The 25,012-nt window shown below is 42.2% G+C and overlaps 1 protein-coding gene across 1 annotated transcript in view; it reads left to right on the top strand.

Annotated features, from left to right (window-relative positions):
* The first annotated feature begins 2,045 nt into the window (after nucleotides 1-2,045).
* Nucleotides 2,046-25,012, top strand: part of rin2a (Ras and Rab interactor 2a) — a 54,747-nt gene continuing 31,780 nt past the window's right edge. Inside the window, exons 1-5 of the mRNA XM_083923312.1 lie at nucleotides 2,046-2,208; nucleotides 10,800-10,892; nucleotides 19,268-19,368; nucleotides 19,745-19,955; nucleotides 23,100-23,211. Of these exons, the coding sequence (XP_083779438.1) occupies nucleotides 2,146-2,208; nucleotides 10,800-10,892; nucleotides 19,268-19,368; nucleotides 19,745-19,955; nucleotides 23,100-23,211 (580 nt within the window). The 5' untranslated portion in view covers nucleotides 2,046-2,145. The remainder of the gene's footprint in view (nucleotides 2,209-10,799; nucleotides 10,893-19,267; nucleotides 19,369-19,744; nucleotides 19,956-23,099; nucleotides 23,212-25,012) is intronic.

Raw genomic sequence — 25,012 nt, forward strand, 5'->3', positions numbered from 1 at the left:
CACATCCCACCACTGTCACTGAGCTGAGGTTTTTCATCGTCTTTGCAAGTTATTATCGACGATTCATTGAGGGTTTTGCTAAGCTGGCTGCCCCGCTGCATAGACTGGTTGCTGAGTTGGCTGGGAGTAAGCCACGAAGAGGACGGGGCCCGCTGTGTGGAGAGGCATGGTCGGTGGACTGTGAGGGGAGCTTTACCGAATTAAAGGCGCGCCTAGTAAATGCACCCATCTCTTCCTGAGTGTCTGAAAGAGGAGATTCTCCAACAGCTTCATCAAAATCATGGGCACCAGGGGATTGAGCGGACATCACAGCTGGTGAGGCAGCGGTGTTACTGGCCGAGGATGGATCAAGACATCAGGAACTGTCAACAGTGTGTGCGCTGTATCCTGGCGAAGTGCACACAGCCCTAGGCCCAGGCTCCTATGGGTCATCTATTAGCCGCAGAGCCCAACCAGGTCCTTGCCATTGACTTCACTCTGCTGGAACCGACCCAGGAGAGACGGGAACTCGTTATGGTGATAATACCCAGAGTATGGTGTATATGGTGTTTAAGAGACCGGGGTATACCCTTAACTTGATTATAATCGGGTTTTTAAACTACATGTGAACTCAGTGTTGGTGGTAGGTGAGCTGAAGAGAGGGGGGGGGGGACTCGGTGTGCAAAATCACATAATTTGGAGTTTCCCAGAAAATCCGCCCTGAATCCTTTCCATAGTCAGTCCACATGTTGTTATAGGTAACCAAGAAAGTCAGTGAGGGTCTCAATTCTCAAGTTATGCAACGACCCATTTGCCAATTGGTACTAAAATTATCAATATGAAGAGTATTCGAAGAGTAACCCAATTGGCTACATTGGCATCTCATGAAGTCTGAACTGGAGGTAAACTCAGGCTTTGTAGAGGGACCAGTCTGGACACATGACATGAAAGTTAATGCAGAGTGTGTTTTTGTTTCTTTGCGGTATTGTTGGGGGGTAGGAGGAGTGGCATCAAGCTAGACAGTGGAAGAAGAAAACCTGTGGAAGTAGTGTGGCCTTACCTTTAAAATAAAAGCATTTTTATGCTTAAATAATGTCCTGAAATATGCTTAATGTCTCAGATTCCCAAAAATGTCCCATTATATTAGCCACTTCAACCACAATATCCCTATTAGCCCTTTTGCTTTATATTAGAAAATGACTTTTCTTTTGTCGTTTTTATGTAGCCGTGAAGGTCTGCTGCAACACTACAGTTCCTTTAAATGGAGGCTGAAGACTTTTCAACACTTGAAACGGTTAATTTCTTACACTTCACTTTAACTTTTCTTTCTGTATTTTATACCTGTCTTTTTTATTTTGGCTTTGCATACATAACATGTTTTTAAACTTTACCCCTTTCATGTCAGTTCAAAAACCAAATGGATTGGTTACCTGAGCCAACTGAAACACACTGGGTGGCCTACTTTGAAGCCTACTTTTAATTGCAGACCAGAACACAGAAACGGGTAAAACATGTACAGTACATCTGCTTTAAGGTGAAAAAAAACAGACAAAAACAGAAAAACCCCAACATAAATCCTGCTATCCCTCCCAACAACCCACGTCAGACAAGGTCACAATAAAAAAAAAAAAGTAACCGAATAACATGTAACATAAGAAGTTAACGTAAGATAAAGTAAAAAATAAATAAATAATAATAATGAATAAAAATAAAAATAAAATGGAGCAGGAAAAAGCACACTAAAACTAAGAGCAAAATAATTAATGTAATTCAAGAAAGAGAAAGACAACAAAAAATAAAAAAATAAAGGTGTGGGGGGGGGGGGGGGGGTAAAAACAATAATCTAACAGTAGGCTAGTATAGTTAAAACGGTATTAACGTACATAGGCTGCTTTACGATGAGAAATACTGTTCATGTACGCAACTGACCAGGCTGGGACTGGCGATAAGTACTTTATTTTGAAAGGCGGAGACGGAGATTTGGTTTCTTCCTGTGGCTTGCCGTAGTTCTCAGAAGAGTTTCCCATGGATGCCGCCGCCAGTCAGGACCAGGACGGATTGTGATGGCTTTTCCCCCCTCACCTTTAAGTTTGAGGAAAACTATTAAATCACTACAACTTACAAAAAGCGAACCTACCCGGCATGGAATAATGTCATTTACGTTACATGTCCAGCAACACGTCGGAGCAGCGGTGTTTTCTTTTGCCAAACAGGACTAACACTCACACCGTAAGTAGCGTTGAAGTTAACGTATTGTTTACACTCTGCACTGCTCGTACCGTGTTTTTGTCTTACCTAACTGTCAAACTCACATTTAGCTCTATGTCTTACGAAAGCGAAACACCCAGCGACAGCAACAATAAAGCAGCATTATCATGTGTGTGTGTGTGTGTTCGTGTGTGTGTGTGTGCGTGCGTGCGTGCGTGCGTGCGTGTGCGTAAAATCCTGCGTGTAATCCTGCGGGACGTGTTTTACGAGTTATCAGCACCTGTCGCGCGACGTCAGTGTTCAACCAGCCCGGATGAAATTGAACGCACCAAACATATTGTTGCTTTGCATAAACTGTGATTTCAGGTGTTTTGCGAATCAATCTTCATGTAAAAACTCTTGTCAAAACAACACAACGTGTGTTACGTTTAATTTATAAAACAGCTCAAAACCAGATATTTAGCGTGGTTTAAACTTCAAGGCATTTCTCTTGACATCGTACAGTCCATTATGCGTCGTTTGTTACCGTCCGTGGCTAGTATCGATAATAGTAAAGTTATAGATAGATAATTGTATAATAACTGAGTTTGTAGATATGTGTTTACTTGATTTATAACAACAGCCTTTAACTGAGAGCTGAGCGATAATCCAATATGATCATTAACATCTTTCAAACGGAATCGTATTACCATGAAATCATATATCGCAATAACACACGCAATGATGTCCTCTAAACGGATCATAACGAGCCGTGCTAACTCAAAATTTCTAGAAACTCTGATGTGAAATGTTTGTGATGTGAGTTTGTATTTTGCATTAAAGGTTCTTAATGAAGTGTAAATGTAAGTAAAATGGCAAAATACTTAATATTTTTATTTGTTACGTATTCAATTCACACAGGAGTATACAAAACAAGGTGTGGTTATAACATGTAGACTATACAGTTTTTTTTTATAGAGAACGTGCTTTATTGTTATCTCATCTCATCTCATCTCATCTCATCTCATCTCATCTTCATCCGCTTATCTGGGGTCGAGTCGCGGGGGCAGCAGCTTTAGCAGGGGACCCCAAACTTCCCTCCCGGGCCACATTAACCAGCTCTAACTGGGGGATCCCAAGGCATTCCCAGGCCAGCGTGGAGATATAATCTCTCCACCTAGTGTTAGTCGGATTGAGGAGTTCCTCAAAGTGCTCCTTCCACCGCCCGATTACCTCATCGGCTGAGGTCACCAGCGTCTCGTCTTTACTGTAAACAGCTTGTACGGTTCCCCGTTTCCCCCTCCTGAGATGTCGAATGGTTTTCCAGAAGCACCTTGGTGCCGCCCGAAAGTCCTTCTCCATGGCTTCTCCGAACTCCTCCCACACCCGCTGCTTTGCCTCTGACACAGCAGAGGCTGCAGCCCTTCTGGCCTGTAGGTACCTTGCAAATGCCTCCGGAGTCTTCCGAGATAACATATCCCGGAAGGCCTCCTTCTTCAGTCGGACAGCTTCCCTGACCACCGGTCTCCACCACGGTGTTCGAGGGTTACCGCCCCTTGAGGCACCTAAGACCTTGAGGCCACAGCTCACCGCTGCAGCTTCAGCAATGGAAGCTTTGAACATTGCCCACTCCGGTTCAATGCCCCCAACCTCCACAGGGATGCCAGAAAAGCTCCGCCGGAGGTGTGAGTTAAAGATCTCTCGGACAGGGGCCTCCTCCAGGCGTTCCAAGTTCACCCACACTACACGTTTGGGTTTACCTGGTCTGTCCAGAATCTTCCCCCATCCTCTGATCCAACTCATCACCAGATGGTGATCAGTTGACAGCTCTGCCCCTCTCTTCACTCGAGTGTCCAAACCATACGGCCTCAGATCAGAGGATACGATTACAAAATCGATCATCGACCTTTGGCCTAGGGTGCTCTGGTACCACGTACACTTATGATCATCCTTATGTTCGAACATGGTGTTAGTTATAGATAAGCCGTGACTAGCAAAGAAGTCTAATAACTGACGACCACTCGGATTCAGATCAGGGAGGCCGTTCCTCCCAATCACGCCTCTCCAGGTGTTTCCATCATTGCCCACGTGAGCGTTGAAGTCTCCCAGCAGAACTATGGGGTCCCGTACTGGAGCACCATGCAGGACTCCATTCAGGGTCTCCAAGAAGGCCGAATACTCTGAACTGCTATATGGTGCATATGCACAAACAACAGTCAGAGTTTTCCCCTCTACCAGCCGCAGGCGTAAGGAGGCGACCCTCCCATCCACCGGGGTGAACTCCAACACCGCAACGCTCAGCCGGGGGTTTGTGAGTATCCCCACACCCGCCCGGCGCCTCACACCCTGGGCAACTCCAGAGAAGAATAGGGTCCAACCCCTATCCAGGAGTACGGTTCCAGAACCAAGACTGTGTGTGGAGGTAATCCCCACCAGATCTAACTGGTAGCGCTCCACCTCCCGCACAAGCTCCGGCTCCTTCCCCGACAGAGAGGTGACATTCCACGTCCCAAGAGCCAGCTTCTGCAGCGCACCCGACCCAAGTGGTTCCTCCTGCGAGTGGTGGGCCCACAGGATGGAGAGGCTGTACCCGGCCGGGCTCCGTGGCAAACCCGGCCATCAGGCGCTCGCCGGCGAGCCCTCCGTCTGGGCCTGGCTCCAGACAGGGGCCCCGGGCTTTCTCCGGGCAGGCTCTCTCTTCCTCTTCGTTGTTTGTCCATTGAGTCTTTGTGAACCATTCTTAGTCCGGCCCCTCGCCTGAGACCACTTTGCCATGGGAGACCCTACCAGGAGCACTAGGCTCCAGACAACACAGCCCTCAGGTTCACAGGCACACACAAACCTCTCCACCACGATAAGGTGATGGTTCCCGGAGAGGTTTATTGTTATATACATTGTTATTGAGATGTGAAGTGACCAACTGTATATAAGGCTGCAGAATTCATCCACACTATATCACATCTTGTGTCGATTTACGAGTTGGACGCCTTTTCTTTTTCTCGTAGAACAAATGTTTAGTTTTTAAGGAGATGTATGATTTAAGAGAAGAAAACAAATTGAGTGCATAGTCAAAACTGTTCATAGCTTGGAGCATCTGTTGATGTGTGAGCAGTGTGATATTTCAGTTTAGGCCAGAAATCCTCTTGTCTGCAGTGGTGTTTTGTAGCTGCTGATCAAAGACTCGGATTTCTTTTGTCCCCTGAAAGTTTCCAACTCACAGATTGGTGTGTCATGTATTGTTTGCATGGTAATTAGACTGCTGTTCAAAAGTTTCTGCCAGGCATCTGCAGGGTTCTCGGACTGTAACCTTAACTAACACCAGCAGCCTTGCACGTCATATAATCTTACTTCCTTTTTTTCCACAGGAACAGCAAAAGTCTTTCACGGAAAAGGCCAAAACTCTGCTTTTTCAATCTTCTCAGAAATCTGCTAATGTGCTTAGTGCTATGTTTTCTACCTCAAACCTGAGTCACAGGTCAGGAATTCATGAAGAGTGCAGTAGTCTGTCAGCCTGGTTTGTTTTTTCACCACTTCCTTTTGAATGTCAAGCGCACTCTCTTTGTTTTACATTTAGCTACATGTACATACACAAAAGTTTCCTAAATACAAAAACGATATAAGTATTAATACAAATAAATACATTATTAGAAAGAAAATACAATACAACATAGTCAGGTTTACAATGTCTTCATTGCAACCTTTGTTCAAAATCTTTCGGGAAATGGTAAACAGTTAAATGTTTTTTTTGGCTCAGTGCACACTACTTTACATTTACTTGGTCTAAACTTTTCTGAGAGCATCAACTGAGACAAAACTCTGCTCCGACCTGCATGTACGCTCATTCTGCATCCAACGTCACTCTCTCATGCGCTCCACCACTCACTCCCTGCGTTCACACATGCAAAACTTACTGGTCTGCTATTCTCTTAAAGAGATACATTATTCTTACATCAGCCGTAATCCAGAACAAAGCAGTGAATCAGGGAAATATTTTTCCTGTTTAATCGCTGCTAGAAATGCAGCTGTAGTAAGTTTCTCAATATCTCTGTCCTCATTTATATTTTATGATGCTACAAATTATATCCAGCTACGAAGTCTCCACTCGTCTCATCTCATAAATTGCAAACACTAGTTTTGCTCTGTAAAATGACATACAGTGATCTGATGTTAACATAAAGGGACTTTATCAATTTATTGATGAAGACACTAATTTAATGTTTTGGTTTATGAAAATAAGCAATGCATTTAAATATAGACAATAAATATTTTGCCTATTTTGACACTTAATATGATAACCAGACATTCATCGCAATTAAAAATATTTTGAACTCATGTTTATGAAACCAGTTTAAAATAAGAGTGTGTTAAATGACTTGTCATTTGCATTTTCATCTAAAAGGCTATGACTAAATTTAAAGTGGCTGTCAACACACTGTTAACATTGGAAACTGGGTGATGAAGATCACTCATGACTGCTTACTTGCAAATCACATGTTTTAATTTTCAGATGAGTATAAAAGACTGGCTGATAAAAAGAACACGCGGTGAGGTCCATGGTGAGAATTAGGCTAGATATGTTAGGTTGGGAGGTGGGAGCAAACAGACACACATTTTTTGACATACCAAGTTTAAAGTAGTATGCTATTTAAAGTAGCATACCAAGTTTAAAGTAGTATTTTACCATTACTGGGCACAAAAGTATTGTATGTACTGTACTTAGGTCCTAAGAGCCCTTACCAGCGGGCCACGCTTTGTAGGCTCACATTTCTTTTCTCACATGCACGCTTCACCTCGACTGCAACTCTGCTTCTAGGGGGGGGGGGACTGCACAGTGAGTCAATATTGACATGTAGGTGTGTTTAAAGTCTGGACTCTTGTCAAGCATGAGCAATTTGGTGAAAACCGGACGATGTATGGTCAAGTTATAACAACTTTCTGTTGAATAGCGAAAGGGTAAACGCCCATAATGTAGCATGAAAAACGCAAACACTGAGTAACTTTTTAAAGTATGACACGCGCAAATATAAAAAAAAAAGTTATGGCTCTAAGAAGCTCTTTTGTTTTTTTTGCCTGGAAGAGTTCTTTATGCCTTCCGGTTTTGGTAGATGTATGTCCATTGTCCAGGCTCGACTTTGTCAGTGCCCGGACCCTAATACTTGTATTATTATTATTAGTATTTGTATTAATCCAGCAATCTTATTTTCACCGTGCCAATGAAAACCTTCCTTTTAAAAGGCAGGATAGTCAAACAGACCTAGCTCTATGGAGAACGGCCATCTGTCTTGACCCTTTGGGGAGAGAGAGAAAGAGAGACAGACAGACACACACAAAGATGGACACATAGACAGACAGGCAGTCCCGGGGATACAAGCAACCAGTTGTATAGTAATGTGAGTAAGAAGTTATGGCATTTAATATATTAGTGATATGAATAGTAGAAACAACTGCAGTTAAGGTGGTAGAAATATGAATAATAATTATGGTGGTAAATATGATCGCGTGATTTAAGTACCGTATTTTTCGGATTATAAGTCACAGTTTTTTTCATAATTTGGCGACTTATGTGTGAAATTATTAACACATTACTGTAAAATATCAAATAATAGCCCGGGCTATTATTTATGTCAGTCACGTAAGAGACTAGGTGTAAATCAGCAATCGTCACACACACGTCAACCAATCAAAATTCGGCAGGGGCGGGTCATGGCAGAAGTGCATTGTGAAAAAAAAGATTTTAAGGAAGCGATTCCATCTGCATTTACTTTAATGCCTTATCACTAATATTCAAGAATCATAGATTTCTTCTCAGCACTTTGGCCAGGCTGACAGAGAGCCACAGCTCTATTAGCTAATTACCCTAATGAGTAGCGACTTCTTAAGCTTCTTTATTGATAAAATTATAACTATTAGAGACAAAATCAACTCAACTGGCACCAATATTTCTTCAAACTTGAGAAACCATAGACTCTGCTGTCCTGACTTGGACCGCTTTTCTGCAATTGACCTTAACAAATTAACCTCAACTATTTCATCATCTAAGCCCTCTACTTGTCTCCTAGACTCTATTCCAACTAGGTAGGTTGTGATTAAAACAGTGAGTAGGTTTATGTACACTAAAAAACCAATCGAATCTAGTAGAGAGATAAACGCAGTACTAAGGCTATTATTAACAACGTCCACATGAATATTAAAATCTCCTACAATGATTACTTTATCAGATTTAAGGACTAAATTTGACAAAAACTCTGAGAATTCAGATAGAAATTCAGAGTATGGACCAGGAGCACGGTTCACTATAACAAGTATAACTGGCTGCACAGTTTTCCAGGTTGAATGTGTAAGACAAAGAACGAGACTTTCAAATGAATTTAGGGAAAAAAGTAAGAGGGAGGATAGTTGAGGTGAGAGTTCCCCAAACCATCTTCGTAACAGGGTTATACTAATAAAGTGAAATGCGTCATCATTTCTAAGCATTTAAGAGATGATTTAATAGAGAAGTTAATAGCCAAAGACTGCACATATTTTAAATCAGGCTTTTACTGAGCCACGATCCATGTCTATCAAACAGCTAGTTCATAACTGAAAAATTCCTTGAAAATGATCTTTAGGAAAGAGTAACAGAGAAGACTCCTTTTAAATGTGTGCCATGTATGTCTGTAGTTAACATCTTATGAAATATGCGTTCTGACTCAGGCCATTTAGTGTATCACTGGAAAACTGGCAGTCCAATGTTTATTTTCCCTTGACTGACAACCACAACCAGCTTCCTGTTTACCAGACAAGGACTGTGGACTGCACACAATCTTGCAGTCTCATGAAAACACACACACACACACACACACACACACACACACACACACACACACACACACACACACACACACACACACACACACACACACCTCCTACTCCAATCAAAACAACCCTGAACGCCCACTCTACTGCGTTGTTTTGACGAGCGGTTGGTCAACAGAGCCTCAGAGATTTGAAGAGGAAGGTGGAGTGAGAGAGACAGATAGATAGAAAGACAAGCTAGAGAGGGAATGAAGAGAGGGAGCAACATTAGCAAGAAGTGAATCAGAGAAATAAAACGTTACGTTCACCGTTTCATCACTACTAGAATTGCAGCTGTAGCAAGTATCTCACTATAATTGTCACTCAAATTTTAAGACGCTACAAATTATTTCTAGGTACAGTGTAGTACAGAGAGTTGTTGCTATGGGAACGAGGGCTATTGGAATGAATTTCACGGGTCAAATGTAAATCGTATACTAAAAACATTTTTAATAATAAAATGCTACAAGTTACTATTCAAATGTGTATTTGTATCCATGTTTTGGCTAACATTAGTATCTCGTTACCCACACAAAACAAAATACTTTTGTCGTGTCACATTTAATGATTAATAGCAGTTTTCTGAATCACAGTCTCACTGCCAGAAATGGCATCGTAGATGCTAGATGGTAGTTACAAAAAATGATAGGAGTACTGTGAAGCATCTACAACGAATATCTCTTCACCTGATCATTTAGCAATGTGTGCAAAGTTTTTCAGGGCTAGCACAGCCTTTATTAGCACACAGCAAACTGGAGTAGTCCCTGAAATGAGTACCTCTATGTATTGAATCAAATATCGATTTTGAATCGAGAGTCGATTTTAAGATATATCATGACCTCAAGAATCAATAGCAGTCGCCTTTAGTGAGACTAAGGCAGCTAGGTAACTGCAGCTTGGCCGGCTCAACCTGAAGCTATACCCTACTCTGCTGTTGTGCTAACTGAGTAGGTACGCTAGTGCTAACCAGGGAGCTGAATGCTTTCTTCTTTTTCTTCTGATTTGTGGCAGACTAGATGCCTAGGGGCACATTGCTGCCATCCACAGGTCATAGTTGTCCATTATTTTATTATATCCATAGGAACAGTCTGGTTTCCTTTATGCAGTCAAGAACTGCAACAATGGTGGGTGGGGTGATCCACTGATGTTATCAGAGAGAACTTAATGACGCTTACCGCAATCACGACGATGATTGGCTGTCACGCCACATTTGCATCTGCACATTGACTCTGCATATAGTTGTGTTGCATCTGTCGTGTCCATGGTCTAGTCTGTACGCACCTTAATAGTTAATAATTCTGTCTGATATTAGGCAAGGCTTTTTGCCCAGGTTTGCATAAAGGTTGAGGTTCAGAGTTCATTTGTGTCCTTAGAAGCAACAGTCTTCATTAAAGGATCTTAGGGCGCACTCCCACTGTCCGCCCGTACCGCTCACACTGGTCAAACGGACAAGGCTTTACCCGTAAAACCTTTTTTGGCCCGGTGCAGAAGGACAGTGTGAGTGCGCCCTTAATTACACAACCTTATGATCAGTGGACAAGTCATACCAATTGACTTGGCTGAACAGATGAGGAAGTTATTTTGATTGTTGTAGGCTGGAATTTTGCCTAACGTCACACAACCAACATTCATTTCTTGACAAGTGTTAGCAGACAAGGGGAGGAAAAAATGCCAGCGTCGCAAAAATAACTTTTTCAATCTCCTCTGAGACCTTTAGGTGAGATCTTGAGTGAACAAAACAGAGCTGCCCTGCTTTGTGTTTATTTGTGTGTAGCTTTAATGTCCTCTTTCCTTCGCAGACAGAATCCGACAGAGAAGGCTCTTCAGACAACATGCCCACCAGTACCATCAGCCAACCCTGCAAGCAGGAGAGGAAAGGCAGTTTCTTCAAGGTACGTGCCACTCAAATAATTCCACTCAAAATGATTTCTGCACACAGAACTAGGTAGGGAAATGTGGGTGGGGGTCAGCAAACCTTCCAGTTACAGGCTACATCCTGAAGAAGATTAAAGAGATGGAAAGAGGAGGTATAGCTCTGGTTTGTTTTGCTGTGAGACTTTTCATCTCTGCTTGTTCTAGTAAAGCTCAGTTTCTCCTGGATTGCTCAACAGAGATATGTGTAATAGTGAGTGTCATCAGTCAATGGGAACTAGGGTTTTCATCAAATATTCACACTTTACAAACTCAGGAAATGATTGAATACAGGAGCTGACTGTATACAGTGCCAATAGAAAGTTATGATACCCTTTTTAAATAGAAACTTTTTTTTGTTTTACAGCCTGAAATGATGATACATTAAAACATATATTTTTTCAGCAAGATTTACACATTTTGCCTTACAACATTCAAGTGAAATATTTAGTTTCATCTCATCTCATTTCATCTTCATCTGGGGTCGGGTCGCGGTGGCAGCAGCAGCTTTAGCAGGGGACCCCAAACTTCCCTTTCCCGGGCCACATTAACCAGCTCTAACTGGGGGATCCCGAGGCGTTCCCAGGCCAGTGTGGATATATAATCTCTCCACCTAGTCCTGGGTCTTCCCCGAGGCCTCCTCCCAGCTGGACGTGCCTGGAACACCTCCCTAGGTGTTTTTGTTTCCAAATTTCTGAAAATTATTAAAAATAGAAAAACTAGAATAGCAGGGTTGGAAAAGTGATGAGACCCCAGATTTAATACTTTGTGGAGACACCTGATAGGGAGAATTACATTTTACCTAGACAGTTTGGGTTAATGTCCAATCCTCATTAGTATAGTGGGCTTCTGCTCTGTCTGTCAGTTAGGCTTCCCTGAAAACTCCCTGGAGCCCACTAAGGCCACATTTCCCTTGGTGCCTTCAGTCTTACTCTGCAGGCTGCAAGATAGCTGAAAAACACTCCCCGTCACTTCCTTAATGTCATGTTTATGCATTTTAGCTAATCGATCCATCTTCCTAGTATAAGAATCTGGGCTTTGCTGTTTGAGCCTCAAAATTGAGGTGGCTTCACGCACTAAATTGTGTTGATGACTCTTTTGTTCTCCTTGATCAATTAATGAAACTCCTTCAGCATCAGACATACAGGACAGGCATTTTGTCTTCTTTCTGGCATTACAATAAATTCTTCCCTAACAACACCTTTTGCTTTAATTACAGCCAATCACTCTGTTTGGATATGTCTCTACCAGCTTTGTGCACCTAGAGTGGGAATATTTCCCCAGTCTTTCTTGCAGAACTGTTCAAGTTCAGTCAAATTCTGTTGCTAAAAAAGTGAAAATAACTCTAATGTGCTTTTAATCTGTCTCCTTAGTGTGCGGGAATAAGCCCCTCCCCCTCGTACACTAAGTTGTCCTGTCCGGGATCCGGCACCGTCAGAGCACATCTTGGCTGGGCTTTAAATGCTCCTGTTTAATCATAGCATAATTTACTTTGAATATTTGCCCATTTGTTGTTTTTCATTATAGACGTTCAGTCCGACAAAGTCTGACACAGCACCGTGAAAGTGAAACTTCAGTTCTATTATTATTGTTATGTTCTAACAACAAATACTTTTAATAAGATGCTCCTATAAGAAATCACATCTTTCAGTAACCCTCTGCCTGACCCACACCCGCCGCTGTCTGCTTCATGTCAATGGCTCGCCACCCCGGATCAGAGGGTTTTTCATGAGCAAAAACAGAAACTGATTTGATGATTGGTCGACTATAGGCAAGACGTGACCAATCAGATTCGACTGTGAAAATTTTTAGTCGGGGGACACCCCTAGTGAGCGTTGATGGACTGCACTCTTCAAGTCCATCCACAGATGTTCTGTAGGATTCAGGTCAGGGCTCTGACTGGGCCACTCTAGTACCTTCACCTTCCTGTCCTTTAGACACTGTGTTGTTTTTATGGAGGTGTGTTTTGGGTCGTTGTCATGCTGAAGGTGAGCCACCTGCCCATTTTCAAGTGTTTAGCAGAGGGACAAGGGTTTTCCTCAAGAATGTGGGTGGACTTTGCAGCATCCATTTTCCCTTCAATCCTGACCAACTGCCCAGTCCCCGCTGAAGAGAAACAAGCCCACAACATAAATATTCTATCACCTTAGCTGCGCTTGTTTCTTATTACTGCTATATTAACTGCCATAACATATAAGTCATATTCACATTGCTTTAGCTATCACTATAGTTACTGTTACTTCAGTAGTTGCTTGCATCTCCAGAATTGTGTCTCTGTCTGTCTGTCTTTGTGTCTGTCTTTATCTCTCTCGGTCCATCTGTCTGTATATATATATATATATATAGTTGTATTTTCAGCATTATATAAACATTTAAGGTCTGTTATTTAATCTGCATCTTCTCTGCATGAGTATCACACACACTGTTGTTCACTTGCTTAGAGGCAGCTGCTTATTGTGCTTAACTATCTGATAGAACAGTTCAAAGACTCATCCTTGCCAGCCTTTGGTGTAGAGGCTGTGTCTGGCTTTTTATCAGCTGCCTGTAATGATTAAAGGCCTACCTTAAACAAACATGACCTTAAAGTATAACCACACCTCACAGCAAGCAAGCCTGAAGGAAAAAGTCAAAATAATGGTGGGGTTGATAGATAACTATTAATACAAGACAGGGTTAGATAAGTCCATGAATCTTTCAGCACAGACTACTAATAAAATTAGAGCAAACGCTGTAATGGTACTATCAAATACTGTCATGACGTCTTTGCAACCTGTGAGGAGCTACTGAAGATACTATAGAGCAGTTTGTTTGATACGCTAACTAAGAGCGCACTCATACTGTCCGTCTGTACCGTGCCCCATGCTTTAGGGTACTTGTCCCCCTTCCCTCTCCCCCCGCGGCCCGTGCCCGTTTCTACTCACACTACCTGGGCCTCGGCAAATGCTTCTTGCTGCCTATACGTCATCACGCCGTAACATGTCACACGCATTGATTGACGTCATCGCGATGCGTCGCTTTGTTTACAAATCTTTCCACAGACCTCAGAGTTTTTGTGCGTCTTGTCGACTGTTTTTGAATATTTTCATCGACCAAATCTGCAGTAAACACTCCACCTCTGCATCACACCAAGCTGAACCTTTCGCCGCCATTGTTTTAAATGTCCGCGCATGGTCCGTCCTTCTTTTTTTCTATGTCCGAACAGGCGCACATAAAATTACGTCAAATCCGCCATAGGCCTCGTGCTCGTGCTTGTACACGTGCGCACGCGCGTGCTCCTACATGTGCAAACGTGCTTTACAAAAGCCCACCTCTCCCAAACGGGCCGTAGCCGTGTTGCACTCACACTGGTCAAATTAACTAGACTTTAGCTGTGAAACATCCTGGGGCACGGCACGGTACGGAAGGACAGTGTGCGTGCGACCTAAATGGACAGCAGAGTCCAGGCCTGAGGAGTTAGCTCTCCTGTGTTGGGCCATGCGTTTATGCAGGGGTTGTTTTGTTTCTACAATGTAGAGATACCTGATATGTTATGGGCCACTAAAGTTAGGCATGATATTTGATGAATTAAATCTCTGTTTTTTGTTAGCTTCATCTCCATCTAGACTGTGAAGGAGTCAGGAGGGACAAATGAGGGAGATTCAGCTCTTCTTAGTTTGACACACACCAGGCAGAGATCTTTTCTAGTTTTAAATATTTGAGGTTGTGATTCTCAAATGTGCCTTTGGCAAATCGAATGAGTCAACATTTGTGATTTCCTTTGAAACAACTCAGCTTATTGTTCCCTTATTGTTTAAGCAGCTGATGTGATGTTACCCAACAGAGACATTGCTCAACTAGACAGATAATTGGGAAATGAAACAAATGACAGCAGTGTCACACTGAAAATTATTATTCATATGAAACAGAAGTTTTCTTCGTCCATATCTGAAGGTCAGCATTAGCCACAGTGACGAACACATTGTGTTTCCTTTGGCCATTCAGGCCACTCAATTTTTCGTCAGTTGAAAGCTTTCAAGCAGCAGCTGTAGGATGTTCTATTTGCATTTGCAGTAACTAGCAGTAAGACGGTGAACAGGAAATTGTTAGGCTGATATCAATGAGATTGGACTAACCGCATGCCTCCTGTGAATTTGTTGTGCATGTTACGTCAATTTTCATGGTCCAGGGTTAATTTCTTATCATTGTAAAATGCAGGTATGCACAACAAAATGCAGTTGTAGTCCCTAAATGCAAGAAAAACAGCAAACAGTAGTACAGTGCTTATAGAAAGTTATGATACCCTTTTGACTTTCTTCTGTTTTGCAGCCTGAAATGATAATATATTAAAAAACAATATTTATCCAGTGTGATTTACACATTTGTCCTTAGAGGGAAAGTTAAAGCCTTTGAAATCTTTTTAGATCCTTCTCCTAACTTTTACCTATCCATAACTTTATCCCAGAGCTCTTTTGAAAGCATCTTTCCAACCATGGTGAATTCTTTGTGTCACCATGCTCTACTAGGAGTGGAATCCTCAAGGAACAGCTGATTTTATTCTGAAGTCAAATCAAAAAGACCACAGTTGATGTCAGGTGGAGGCCAAATAACTTGGTTTGTGATCTGGAAGGTGATTGGTTATACCTGAGAATGTTTATAATTATAATTATGTTATTCTAAAAGGACTCATCACTTTTTCAACCCTGCTATTCTAGTGAATGTTCTAGTTCTAGGTTTTAATTTTTTTTTTCATTTTCAGAAATTTTGAAATAAAATTTGAACGTTGTGAGGTAAAATGTGTAAATCACACTGGAAAAATATATTTTTCTATGTTTAATCATTTCAGGCGGTAAAACAAAAAAAGTGACTATTTCAAAAGGGTATCATGGCTTTCTTTAGGCACTGTATATTCCTGTAGTGCGTTTTTTGTACTTGCATAAAGTGCTGTCAGTGTGTAAATGTACGTCTTAAATTAGATCCTAATAAGCAAGTGGCACCCTACATGGTAGTCCCTGGCACAAATGTGTGATTGTGGCATGTAGTGTAAAAGCACTTTGAGTGGTCAGAAGGCTAGAAAGGTGTTACATAAATGTTCATTTACCATTTAGCTGTAACAAACCCACCAGTGAGTTAATATTAATATGGCTGGCGTCTTTACATTAAAACAATCAACATCTGGGATATGTTGTCCATCAGCTTTGACTATATTTAGAGTACAAATCATCACCTGCCTCCCCTCGTTCCTACCAGAGTCTGCCCTCTGTTGGCTCTGAACCTTGTCTGCACATCAAGTGCAATAGCCCAATCCGAGGTGCCACGATGGAGCCAAGGCTCTGCAAATACAGTGAGGATTATGCTAAAAAACACAGAGCTCAAGAATGGGGTTTGATTTCATGAAAAACTTAAAGTTGCTCTCCTCTGAGCCTGCTCTTGTGAAGTGTGTATTGAACTGCTAGAAACAACAGAGCTGTCAAGCTGTCAGTTTTTTGATGGTTTGGTTTGTGTATGCCATCCATTCATCCATCTTTTTGTTTGTGTATGCATTAAAGAAAAAAAATACTGCATAGCATTAGTTTTTTTTTAAACTTGAAGGTCAGTGGTGATTGCTTTATGGGTGCAAGGGAAGCTCAGCTTTCCCTAAAATGTCACCCCCCCCCAAAAAAAATTGTGAATTGACTAAATAGGCGAGGAGCAACTCCCTTCTTATTCATCCCCACAGCTCCACAGCGCTTTACACAGTCGGACGCTCAGCTTCTTCTGACTTCAATGGGGAAGCTTAGAGCGGGTTGTTCCACTGCAGCCAAACTAGACGCTCATTGGATAAATGCTGGGCTTTGTCCTGCCCATCGGACACTCAGCGTCTCTGGGGGTCTATGGGACAGTGGGCTAGCCAGGACGCTCGGCTTCTGCATGATAATTGGATGAGCTGTCTGAGGCGAAACCTTTTTTCATTGACAGCTAAATGAGTGAATCAGCGATCTTGAAGAATGAACATCCACTGGAGCATTTTCTGAGTTTTTCATTCTGTTGTTCTGAACTGATCCGGAGACTTTACCGATCCCCAGAGACTTTGTCTTTGTTAAAAACGTCTAGCCTTATGTTTTGCGACTTTGTTTTGTCACTCTGCGGTTTATTTCTCCAACAAGCAGCACACACACTCACAGGCGGTCACACTTCACAGTAGCCTGGCGCAGCAGCTCCAGCTGGGCCAAGGCCGTTTAAGCAGCCTAGCTCTGCTGCCATGGAGAGGAAACTGGTCAAGTCCCTGGAAAAGACGCCTAGTTGGTACGACAAGGTCACAGATCACTTTCTTGAAATGGAACAAAGGGTAGAATTTAAAATATAAAAAAAAAACACATTTATGATGTAGGCCGGGAAAATGAGCTTCCCCTCCTTGAAAGACCGGCAGCCACCACCGTTGAAGGTGTAGTGTGGTGTGCCAATCCAGCTCTTATTAAAGCTACATTTTTATGGAAAAAAACATTATTAAGCATTGGGCCTCATGCAAGAAACTTTTGTTCACACACATTCAATTTTAAATTGTGTGCATAATCAGAATTTAAAAGAACTCTTATTACAGATGATTCTGTCTAGCCTCAACTATAACAAGATTAGACCAAAATGCACTAGGATTGGCAAAAAAACAGCACTCAGAAATTAATAAAATAATCCAGTTACTGTTAAACTGTGGTGGACAGGGCTTTCTTTTGGCTCCACTTGGTCACAGGTTTTCTAATTTTACAGCCAAACAGTACACTAAAATATGTTTCGGAAAACACTTCATGTGAGACAATTCAGAATTACCTGGGACACAAATCCAATTTAAGTTTAAATGTGTTTCATCAACATGCTCAGGTGGGTAAAAGCAGGGGTGTACTATGAAGCGCGCTGAACATCCCCAGGATTTCTTTGGGTAACCTGGATCGACAACTCACAGTTAAACGGTACAACGAAGCTCACTGAAGAGTTAATCTGTCGAGCCAGGGTCTCCACTTTAGTTTCATTGTGAATTCTTATAAAATGGGCATGTATCGCGTCATTTGGATAGATCAATGGCTGCATATTTCACTCAAGAGGAGCAGATCACTATAATCATTATAAAGGCAGAAAAAAGAGCAGATCGTGTAAATCTGTAAAGATTCTGCATATTGTCTAAAAATAACTTTGCCAAATGCAGAATTGATCATTAATCCCAACAGAGTGATGATGATTGAAACCTGCTTTATTTTTATATTTCAGGGAATGCAAAGGTGTAATACACCACACTGGCCATAATTCCATAACCTTTAGTCAATAAGTTTTCCATGTGACATAAGAATGAGTTTTTTTAAACTACACATAAATGCACATCGCATGGGAGACGAACCCTGAACGCAGAATTACAAGACTGACGCGCTGCCTCCACTCTACCACTGTGTCACTGAGCCGAAGGTTTTCTTTCACTTCAAACACTATAAAATCCTTCCTTTATAGTTTGAGTGGGCAAAAGCTCTGAAACATCACAAACATGTCAAGCAATGAGTCTTGCGCAGCTACAACTCACAGCGTATTATTGTTTAGAGTTTCAGCATCACCAACTGCATGATAATATGAACCTGTGACAAAGAATCACAGTGAAGCACAGACACACTGAGCAACACTAAGATCACAGCTTCTTTGTGTTACATTTCCCACATAAGGTCCAACAAGGACGATCAAACAGTGAAGAGCCTCTGATGAGAACCTGTGTCTCTGATAAAGGAAGTCTAGGAAGCTGCTCGGAGCTTTAAGGAGCCCATCTAACACCAAAGTCTACGTCACTCTTTGCTCTAAGTCTGAGCTGAAAACCTCCTCCAGACCAGGTTTGGGTGAAAGCATCAGTTACCATGGTGATGCAGCGACGCTAAAAGAGAGCAACTTTCGTGTCACAGCTGACCCAGGGTTTGAGCACAACATACCTTTCTAACCCACTAATCCAGCTTCGTAGTACACCCTACAGATTGTCTGGCTGCTGGAGGAACCAATATAAAAGAAGCATGAGGTCCATTGTTCTTACATTCAGCAATTCTAGTGCAGATTTGAGCAATAAATGATGAAAGCTGACCTCTGTAGGATCTGTGAAGGTTTGTCATTTCTGCCAGCTGAGTTATTTATGTCTTCATGGACCAACTGTTCCATACATGAAGGTTCATTCACAGACAGGCCTTTATGAGTTGTTTCCTGCCAGTGTTCCTCTTTAACTCTAGTTGGTCAGTGGGAAGTAGTTTGGTCAGGGGTCTAGTGTGACACACACACACACACACACACACACACACACACAATATAGATATATTCTTTAACTGATCTTTGACCTGTTTTAATTCTTTAAAATTAATGTGTTGTATTGTGTGTCTCTTTGTAGCTGATTGACTCATTTGCCTGGGAAATCGGCACATTAAAGAAGGAAATGGGGAAAAAGGCTGAACCTGCAGAAGGAGACAACAAGACAGATACACTCCTTGGGTGAGCTCATAGTGGGTCTGCACATAAGACAGTTTTATGGTATTAACAAAGAACTCTGGACAAAAATTGCCACTATGTGTGCTTTTGTGGCTGCCAAGAAGTTTTACTTTATGTGTTTTGGTGGAAATAGTCATTATGTATGGTGTGTACAACCATTGTAGGTACCAGTAATTAAAGGTCTGTCTCCAGCTTAAAATACAAAACTGTATGAATGTATAAATTGGTGTTATCCTGCCATAAAATAAACTCATTGTTAGTGGGGATATTCCAATCACACTGCAATTAGTCTGACACAACGTTTGCTGCAACATTCAGTGGTGATATGAGAGAGTACAACACAGGGATTGTATAGTTCATATTTGTTTTCTCTCTTCAGGCTGGATGAAGAGGTGGGAGGTCTCTTCCTACAGGCTTCCCCTTGTGCTGGGATCGGAGCGGGGCCGGCTGGAGCGAGAGACTCGGGCTATGATTCCCTCCATCGGCGGCTCAGTGTCCTGGACAGACTGGTGCATACACATGCTGTGTGGCTACAGCTGGGCCTCAGCCACCAGGATGCCACACGTATACTGCAGAGCCAACCCACTGGGGTGAGGACTTTTGTGTAAAAGTCTAACTTCTGACCCCACAGAGACAGGCGGAAATCATAACTTCAACACCTTCTCAGTATAATACAATATAATACACCACAAACTACACCCATAATTGCTGCCAATTAGGGATGGGCAATGTTGCAATTAGTAAAGTGTATTTACGTTTATTTTATTCTAATGAAATAGCCGCAGTGTTTCCCTCACAACTGATTCCATTTGTGGAGGTAAATGACCAGGGGACATAAGGACAGGACGGAAGTTAGCTGCTTTAAAACTTGGATTCAGCCAGCACAAACCCCAGCGTCGGGGGTCTGATGAATTACTAAAATTTAACAACTTTATGCTTCATCCACACATTCTTATCTCAGCGTAGAAAGAACATTGTTACTGCCTGTTGAGTAACAACATTTTCCGTCTCATTTTCTGTAACCAGTGTAAAGTGGGGGTAATTAGCAGGCTAGCTTACGGGCTAGCTGTTCATTTGTTACGGACCTCTCATTGGCCCTCATTTATCAAACGAACGTACGGCAGAAAAACGTGCGTACGACCATTTCCTGGCAAACGTCGGCATTTATCAATTTGGACGTGAGCGGGAGCTACGGTCAAATCTCACGTCTGGTCTGAGATCGTGTACACAAATTTGAGCCTGTGTATTTGCGGTGCAGCACAGCAAAATCTGGCTGAAAATAATGAACAAACTCAGCTGTCATTAAGCATAAGCAGTCACATATTAAGAACAGTTAAAAACGAATAAAAAAAATAAAAATTGTGGTTGGAGCAATTGATTGTACTCATGTGCGTCTGAAGGCACCATCCATGGATGATTACGCATTCATCAATCGCCAAAACTACCACTCGATAAATGTACAGGTGATTTGTGATGCCAAGCCGACGCTTTTAAACGTGGTCAGGTGGCCGGACACACACACATGATTCTTTTAATTATCAAAACAGCTCGGCTCCAGCCCCCCCGCGACCCTGACATTGAATTAATGAATGAATGTGTTGGCGCGCGGCTGCAGCAAGACGCACTGCAGAGCCAAAGTCATCTCCTCGGTTGGTGGCTACCATAGATAAATTGCATTAAATCAAACAAGGTATCAGATGATTAACATCTTGGTATGGTTCTTCTAGATGACAAAGGTTATCCTCTAACGGTATATCTAATAACCCGCTGGCAAACCCCGCGACAGAGCAAGAGCGCAGGTGTTGTGCCGTATTCAGCACCCCTGCCGTGAAATGCACCCCTCGCATTATAGGTGATATTCTGGATCAGAAGGCTGTTGTTTCCACCTATAGGAGTAGTTTATATACAGAAAACCCACAACGGTCAGACCATTGGTTACTTACAGTCTTTAAACTATTTTAAGAGTTTAAACTCACAAACTTGGATAATAGCGAACACAAACCAACACCTTTTTGTATGTTCTGTGGAAATATACTGCAGCCATAATTACAAAATGAATGAAATGGATGTTTTGAGCAAGTTGAATGTATTTGACTTAGCGTTTCCTAAATGTAATCCCAGTTTTTCTTGCAATTAATAGGTTCAAAAGTGTGTGCTTTTAATGTGGTTACTTGTATATAAGCTACTCCTATAGGTGGAAACAACAGTCTTCTGATCCACAATATCATCTATAATGCGAGGGGGTGCATTTCACGGCAGGGGTGCTGAATACGGCCCAACAACTGTCCAACAGTGCGCACAGGCGCACGCGGGTCACATTGGAGCGCTGCTTCGGGTTGACTGCCTCCGTTATTCTTTTCCATACAGCGTTTGACTGCCAAAAAGCACATCTTAAGACTGCCAAAAAGCACATCTTTATTTTGCTCCATCTCAGGATGTCAGGATGCCGATCTCTGTGTCGGAAAAGTGTCTTTTCTTCCCAGTGTTTCTCCTCTACATGTTTGACCTCAGTGGGCGAGGCCTCGAACCAGGAATATTTAAGGGCGTAACATGTTAATGACGATCGAATTCAGCCGCCGCATTTATCAGGGCCCGCTCATTCGTACGCTGAGATTGGTCAGATACGAATGTTTCATAAATCACACGTGGGTCCTGTCATACAACCAATTCTGCGCTGAGATCTGCGCCAGTTTTCACGCAAGATTGATAAATGAGGCCCATTATCTCTAAAGCACTGGTTCTTTACTGTGGTACCTGTACCACGGGTGGTACTCAAGCTCTCGCTGGTGGTTCTTTAAGGAGTCTCCAAAATAAAAAAAAGGAAACATTAATTACTAAATAAATATAACAAAATCAAAATACTACAACATTACGTAATAAAATACTTTTATTTTTCAGACCCATGAAATGTAATTTAAAATAAGTGAAAAATTTCCTGTAATATTTTTGTTTCAATATCAGCCTGCTACGTTGTCACGTTCCTGAGTCACAAGCTAAACTGTTATGGCAAGAGAGTGAGCAGAGGTAAAATGATTAGTTTAAAAACACTGCAATCGTGGCTCCAAATGGGAACTATCAGGAAGAGAAGTGCGTATCAGGAGGAGAATATTTAGAGCAGTCCTTCTGAAACTGAAGTCATGGCTGAAGACAGTCAACAACAATTAAGCTTCTGATTAGGAATAAACCTTCCTGTCCATAGCAGAATAGTAGTGTGGATTTTATCATCAGCCTTAGCACATGACCATTATGGACTGCCGATTTTCTTGAGACTGTATTTGGAGCTGATACTTTTTTTGCTCCCTCAGTTTACATCATAAAAATTGAACTTAAAAATCCAACAACACGGAGCTGCCTGTGGACGCCTGTCTGTAAATAATGCAAGAAAAAAGTATCGGCGAACGCAGCAGCCCACATCGGACGATACCGATACGCCTTAATAATGCAAATATCGGCCGATAATATCAGCCGGCCAATGCATCGGTCAATCACTACTCGATAGAGTGTGATATTTTCTGGGGTGGTTCTTCATGTACAAAGTTTGAGAACCACTGCTCTAAAGCTTTGCTAAGTTTTGCCTGATTTAAAGCCTTGTTTATTTTCAAATAGTTTAACACTCAATTTTTATTGCATTTTGATTCAAGTATTGTTTATCCTAATGAGTAGTACATGATAAAACCTTTTACTACCTGAGTCCTACCCTCTTGTGATTGGAAGTTTCCTCCCCTGGCCTGCAGACATTCGTAGTGAGGAAGTCAACCAGCCTGCAGAGGAAAGTAATATCTCTACGCATGAACAAAGAAGATGAAGTTCCCATCAAAGACTTCCCTGTCAAGGAGAGCCAGTACAGTAAGCATCTAAATGCCCTAGTTCGTTTGTTTTTTTCTGTTTGTTTGTTTTCCGTTTGAAATGCATGGAGCTGACGATAAGGGTTCTAAGTCCTCAGCTAACATCTTATTTACAACAATAGTTGTGTAGTCCTTCAGTTCCTCGTCCTCTTAACACCACACGATAGACACTGTAACGCACAAGCTGCAATAGCTAGCTTGTCTTGTTGTTATTTTTACTGTTTATCAACTGTATGAAAAATCATAAATTACAGCAGCAAAAATTTGCTCAAAGAAACACAACTTTTACTACAGTCAAACCACTCAGAATGTGAATAGTTTTCAAAAGCATCATAACAATAAATAACATTCAACTAATAGTATTCCCCTTGAGTCTTTGTTCCAGAGTTAGTTATCTCCAGATGCCAGAGGAATCAGTATACTGGATCTCAGTCTGTGAGATGTTTGGTGACCTGGAGGCTTCACTTTTTAACCGACTTTTTCCTCTTCCATCACCCCATCCAAATAAGTATATCACTGAATCAATATCTTCCTAAGTTTTTCCTTAAATTTGTTCTTACGAAACGTCTATGGCGGATTCATGACGTTTTCTTATCCCACTGAATTGTTCGTACCTCTGTTGATAATGATGAATCACATTTCCTCATAAGTTGAGAATACAGGCTAGATCATCCTAATTAGCAGGTATCTGCCGCACCAATCCCCATAAAAGGGCATAAAGGTGCGTTCACACCGAGGGCGACAGACGTGACAAAGGCGACAGGATTACATACGTTTTGCACGGCAAGATGGATGTCGCTTCAAATGCACCAAACGTCCAACGGGCAATGGCGTGACAGCCAGTCAGTGTTGAGAAGTGTCATCAAGTTCTCCGTGATTACATCCAGGGGATCACCAAAGCCGCCATTGTTGCAGTCCTTGACTGCATCACGGAAATGGGACTGTTCCTATGGATATAATAAAATAATGGATATTACTCTGACCTGTGGATGGCAGCAACGTTCCTTTAGGCATCTAGTCTGCTGGAAATCCAGAAGAAGAAGAAGAAGAAGAAAGCCGTCGCTTCAGAGTGAAACGTATCCTGGTCTGATCTACAGGAGACTCGCTGCCTGAAGAGACAGGTCAGCACCTGTACAGCTTCAGAGGTTAAATCACTGACGGTCGGTTCTCACTACAACACAGTGACACAGTTCCTCTGAGAGCTCATTCATGTTCTTTTAGAAGCATTCAGACCTGGTTAGCACTAGCATAACTACTCATTAAGCACAACATGGCCGAGCTTAAGGCGGCTACTCGCTAACTGCCTGTCGCTCCGAATGTGTCGCTTGATCATATAATGATAAATATGATCAAACGACACATCACTTGCGTTTCAAGCGTTTTGTCGAATCTGTTGCGCCATGATGTGAACGCACCTTAAGACTGCAGGGCCGTGTGCAAACAGGCACACACAGAAATGGAAGTTGAGATCATCAAGTCAAGAATGCTCAAAGGAGGGGCACCCGGGGGCTCAGTGGTTAGAGCAGGCCCCCCATATACATAAAGTAGGCTAAAAGTCCTTGCCACGGCGGCCGGGGTTTGACTCAGAGCTGTGGCCCTTTGCTGCATGTTATCTCCCCTCTCTCTTCCACCGTTTCCTTTCACTCTTCAGCTGTCCTAAACATTAAAGGCAGGAAAAGGCCAAAAAAAAAAAAAAAAAAGAATACAGACAAACAAAAGTCTACAGAGAAGGACTCCAAAACTTCTGCAGGCAGAGAAACCAACACGTAATGTTTAGTAGAGATGGTAGTAAATATTAACAA

The sequence above is a fragment of the Echiichthys vipera genome, assembly GCF_963691815.1.
Source record: "Echiichthys vipera genome assembly, chromosome: 11".
Classification (NCBI taxonomy): domain Eukaryota; kingdom Metazoa; phylum Chordata; class Actinopteri; order Perciformes; family Trachinidae; genus Echiichthys; species Echiichthys vipera.